General features: G+C 41.8%; 1 protein-coding gene across 1 annotated transcript; it reads left to right on the forward strand.

Annotated features, from left to right (window-relative positions):
- The first annotated feature begins 392 nt into the window (after nucleotides 1-392).
- Nucleotides 393-2,740, forward strand: Gm21843 (predicted gene, 21843). Its single transcript, NM_001373910.1, has 2 exons — nucleotides 393-533; nucleotides 1,640-2,740. The coding sequence occupies exon 2, from the start codon at nucleotides 1,921-1,923 to the stop codon at nucleotides 2,602-2,604; it is 684 nt and encodes a 227-aa protein (NP_001360839.1). The 5' UTR covers nucleotides 393-533; nucleotides 1,640-1,920; the 3' UTR covers nucleotides 2,605-2,740.
- The last annotated feature ends 2,207 nt before the right edge of the window (nucleotides 2,741-4,947 follow it).

Genomic DNA, 4,947 nt, shown 5'->3' on the forward strand with positions numbered 1-4,947 from the left:
AGGGAAAGGTTGGAACGTGAAAAATAACCACCATGGATGTTGTCAAGTCAGAAACCGAAGACTTTCTCAGAACGAAAATAAAAACAAAAATGAAACAAAACAAAACACAAACCAAACAAATAAATAAAAATCCAACAACCAAACAATAAAAACAATGCAAGGGTGAAATTCTTTGGCAGAATATTACTCAGATCATCAGGCCTTTCAGTTGGGATTTCATTTATTATTTCTAGGAGGCCATATGAAAAGGTAAAGTCGAGATGCTGAACGTTTATGAGTGTAACTAGGGAAGGAACCAGCCTGATGTTCTATGATGTAAGCTGAACTAGGGTGATGTCACAGAGCACTGGCTGAAGGTTGTGCATCTATTCCACTTGGAGGCTCTAGAATCCATTGAAGGTGAGTTCACTATCTTCACAGTGGTGTGTCAAAGCAAGGTCATTTTTTTTCCCACAGGCTTTTGGTGCCTGGTCTGTATCAGGAGATAGAATCTGAATCAGGAGATAGATAAAATCTAGGATATTTTTCTATGGGTAAGTACATTTATGAAGTAGTTTGGACCCTCATAGCTACAGAAAGCTAAAAATTTTCTCTCCTACAGTGAGTTGCTGTACATTCTACTTTCCCCATGTTTATTAGCAAGGGAAATGATTGGTCTAGGTTAGTTTATGTCCTGAATTTATTATCCTTGCTAACAATATCTAGATCACAATTCCACTAAAATGCCAAAGCTCCTCTTTGTCCATGTGTACGTTAGAAAATATTAGTGCTAAATGGCTGATATTGCCTCAACTTGTTGAGATGTTCTTGAGTTCAGTGATGCAATGGCTTCATCAAATAATTCCGAAGCTGGGTCAGGAGAAACAATAAAGAAGGACAGTGGTGTGCTGTGTCCCTGGGAAGATATTTGTGAATACAAGGACTTAGCTCAGAACTTACAAGTACAAGAGAGTCATGGTGACCCCTCTGGCCCTTTTTTTTTTCTCTTCTTCTTGATCATTGGGGGTAATAGTCATAGCACAACCTAAATTGACATAGAAATTCAAGGAGAGGATACTCATCAGAGGCAAATTAACTCAGGGCTGAAGAAATAAATGTTGATCTGAGTATGTTATTCTGAGCTCTAGAGAATTACTTGTTAATTACACTATTTTTATTGCCTTGTTTCCCTTGTTTCTTTGTTTCTTTGTTTGTTTGTTTGCTTGCTTGGTTAATTTTATTTGAGTTTCTGTATGTTTAGATTTGGCTGTCAGGAAACTCACTGTGTAGACCAGACTAGCCTTTATCTCACTAAGGTCTGCCTCACTCTGCCTCTTGAGTACTATGATTAAAGTTATGGGTCACCACCACTTCCTATTAACTTCTCCATTTGATTGTTTGTTTTATTATTTTTTTGTTTGTATTTCTGTTTTGTTTGTTTTTCGTTTGATTTTCGTTTGTTTTCTTTTACTTGTTGTTGTTGTTGTTGTTGAGACAGGGTTCCTCTCTATAGCACTGGCTGCCCTGGAACTCACTTTGTAGACCAGTCTGGTCTCTAATTTAGAAATCTGCCTGTCCTTGACTTCTGAGTTCTGGGATTAAATGTGTGTACCACCATGGCTGACTTATTAACTTCTTATTTTTATAAAATTAATTTTAGGAGCTCAAAACTGTTTAGCATAGTCTTCTTCACCTTCTCAGAAGTTCTCTTAGAGAAGAGTCTTGGTCCAGCATTCACTCCCAACCCATATCCATTGACCATCAGGAATTCATATATATGACAGAGGCAACAGCATTGTGTCTGGTTTAAACAGGCAAGATCTTCAGTCCCAGGCAATGGGCAAGTATGATATTTGAAGAGAATGGAAGCCACAAGACAGTGTGATCTAGCACAACAGGTCTACAGCCAGGTAGAAGACAACACCTCTGAAGAGTCTGAGCATGATATCACTCAAGAAGAAGAGTAGGAGGAAGCCTTCTTCCCAGGCCCTGGGGAATATTGTTGGCTGCAGAATTTCTCACGGGTGGAAGGAAGGTAATGAGCCTGTCACCCATTGGAAGGCCATCATTCTAGGGCAACTGCCAACAAACCCTTCTCTTTATTTGGTGAAGTACGACGGAATTGACAGTGTCTACGGACAGGAGCTCCACAGCGATGAGAGGATTTTAAATATTAAGGTCTTGCCTCACAAAGTAGTTTTTCCTCAGGTGAGGGATGTCCACCTCGCCAGAGCCCTGGTTGGCAGAAAGGTACAACACAAATTTGAGGGGAAAGATGGCTCTGAGGACAACTGGAGTGGGATGGTGCTAGCCCAGGTGCCATTCTTACAGGACTATTTTTACATTTCCTACAAGAATGATCCAGTCCTCTACGTTTATCAGCTCCTGGATGACTACAAGGAAGGTAACCTCCACATCATTCCAGAGACCCCTCTGGCTGAGGCGAGATCAGGTGATGAAAATGACTTCTTAATAGGTACCTGGGTGCAGTACACCAGAGATGATGGATCCAAAAAGTTCGGAAAGGTTGTTTACAAAGATCTAGCCAATCCTACCGTGTACTTTATCAAATTTCTTGGTGACCTACATATCTATGTCTATACTCTGGTGTCAAATATCACTTAAATTGAAAAAAATCACAAAGTACAGAAATGTAAACTTATAGGATTGAAAAAAAAATGTTTGTTTTCCTGTGTTGGGTACCTATGGGTCTTTGACAACCTCAGTATCTTTGTCAATAAAATTTGTTTTGTTCTAAAAATTAGTACGTGTGACATGACATGCTTTTAGTGAACACTTTGTTGGAAGAGATGGACTATGGTGGAAAGAACATCAAAGGAAGATGAAAGTTGCAACTCAGGCTGTGAACAGTGCATACATCTAATATCACACAGGCTAAAATGGACAGGACTTAGCTTCTGTGGTCTGCATAGTGAGCAAGGAATTGGAGATATGACTTAGAGGAGCAGGGATGGCAGCAAAAGATGGATTTTTAGGAAGAAGGGGAGAAAGACAGGACATAGATAGAATCTCTGGTATGAAGTCTGAGGGAGAAACAACAAGTTGGGGAAAGAGTGATAGGAAAAAGGAATGTGGACTTGTTACACAAAGTGCAACCCAGAAAACTGATCCAAAGAGACTCAGAAATCAGACAAAATAAGGTTTCATTTGAATAATGAAACCAAATGAAACTTGTCTCTCATTTAAGATTTATTATCTTTATTTATATGGGTGGGAATAGGGCATAAGCTTGAGAGTATAGGTGACCACAGAGACATGAGTTGTCAGATCCCATGGAGCTGGCATTAAAGCTGATTGTTAACCATTGGATATGAATTCAAGAAAACAAATCCTGTTTTTTTGCGATACAAAAATGCTCTTGACAACATGGTCATCTCTCTATTCTCATTAAGATATCTTTTTAAAGAGTCTTGCCCAACACCCGCAAGGGTCCACACGGGACTCCCCACGGGACCCTAAGACCTCTGGTGAGTGGATCACAGTGCCTGCCCCAATCCAATCGCGCGGAACTTGAGACTGCGGTACATAGGGAAGCAGGCTACCCGGGCCTGATCTGGGGCACAAGTCCCTTCCGCTCAACTCGTGACTCGAGCCCCGGGCTACCTTGACAGCAGAGTCTTGCCCAACACCCGCAAGGGTCCACACAGGACTCCCCACGGGACCCTAAGACCTCTGGTGAGTGGATCACAGTGCCTGCCCCAATCCAATCGCGCGGAACTTGAGACTGCGGTACATAGGGAAGCAGGCTACCCGGGCCTGATCTGGGGCACAAGTCCCTTCCACTCCACTCGAGCCCCGGCTACCTTGCCAGCTGAGTCGCCTGACACCCGCAAGGGCCCACACAGGATTCCACACGTGATCCTAAGACCTCTAGTGAGTGGAACACAACTTCTGCCAGGAGTCTGGTTCGAACACCAGATATCTGGGTACCTGCCTTGCAAGAAGAGAGCTTGCCTGCAGAGAATACTCTGCCCACTGAAACTAAGGAGAGTGCTACCCTCCAGGTCTGCTCATAGAGGCTAACAGAGTCACCTGAAGAACAAGCTCTTAACAGTGACAACTAAAACAGCTAGCTTCAGAGATTACCAGATGGCGAAAGGCAAACGTAAGAATCCTACTAACAGAAATCAAGACCACTCACCATCATCAGAACGCAGCACTCCCACCCCACCTAGTCCTGGGCACCGCAACACAACCGAAAATCTAGACCCAGATTTAAAAACATTTCTCATGATGATGATAGAGGACATCAAGAAGGACTTTCATAAGTCACTTAAAGATTTACAGGAGAGCACTGCTAAAGAGTTACAGGCTCTTAAAGAAAAGCAGGAAAACACAACCAAACAGGTGATGGAAATGAACAAAACCATACTAGAACTAAAAGGGGAAGTAGACACAATAAAGAAAACCCAAAGCGAGGCAACGCTGGAGATAGAAACCCTAGGAAAGAGATCTGGAACCACAGATGCGAGCATCAGCAACAGAATACAAGAAATGGAAGAGAGAATCTCAGGTGCAGAAGATTCCATAGAGAACATCGACACAACAGTCAAAGAAAATACAAAATGCAAAAGGATCCTAACTCAAAACATCCAGGTAATCCAGGACACAATGAGAAGACCAAACCTACGGATAATAGGAATTGATGAGAATGAAGATTTTCAACTTAAAGGGCCAGCTAATATCTTCAACAAAATAATAGAAGAAAACTTCCCAAACATAAAAAAAGAGATGCCCATGATCATACAAGAAGCATACAGAACTCCAAATAGACTGGACCAGAAAAGAAATTCCTCCCGACACATAATAATCAGAACAACAAATGCACTAAATAAAGATAGAATATTAAAAGCAGTAAGGGAGAAAGGTCAAGTAACATATAAAGGAAGGCCTATCAGAATTACACCAGACTTTTCACCAGAGACTATGAAAGCCAGAAGAGCCTGG

Source organism: Mus musculus, chromosome Y (genome assembly GCF_000001635.26).
Source record: "Mus musculus strain C57BL/6J chromosome Y, GRCm38.p6 C57BL/6J".
Taxonomy (NCBI): domain Eukaryota; kingdom Metazoa; phylum Chordata; class Mammalia; order Rodentia; family Muridae; genus Mus; species Mus musculus.

What these genes read in the sequence shown, in the direction of transcription:
- Gm21843 (NM_001373910.1), top strand. Translation starts at nt 1,921, where the DNA reads ATGATATCACTCAAGAAGAAGAGTAGGAGGAAGCCTTCTTCCCAGGCC.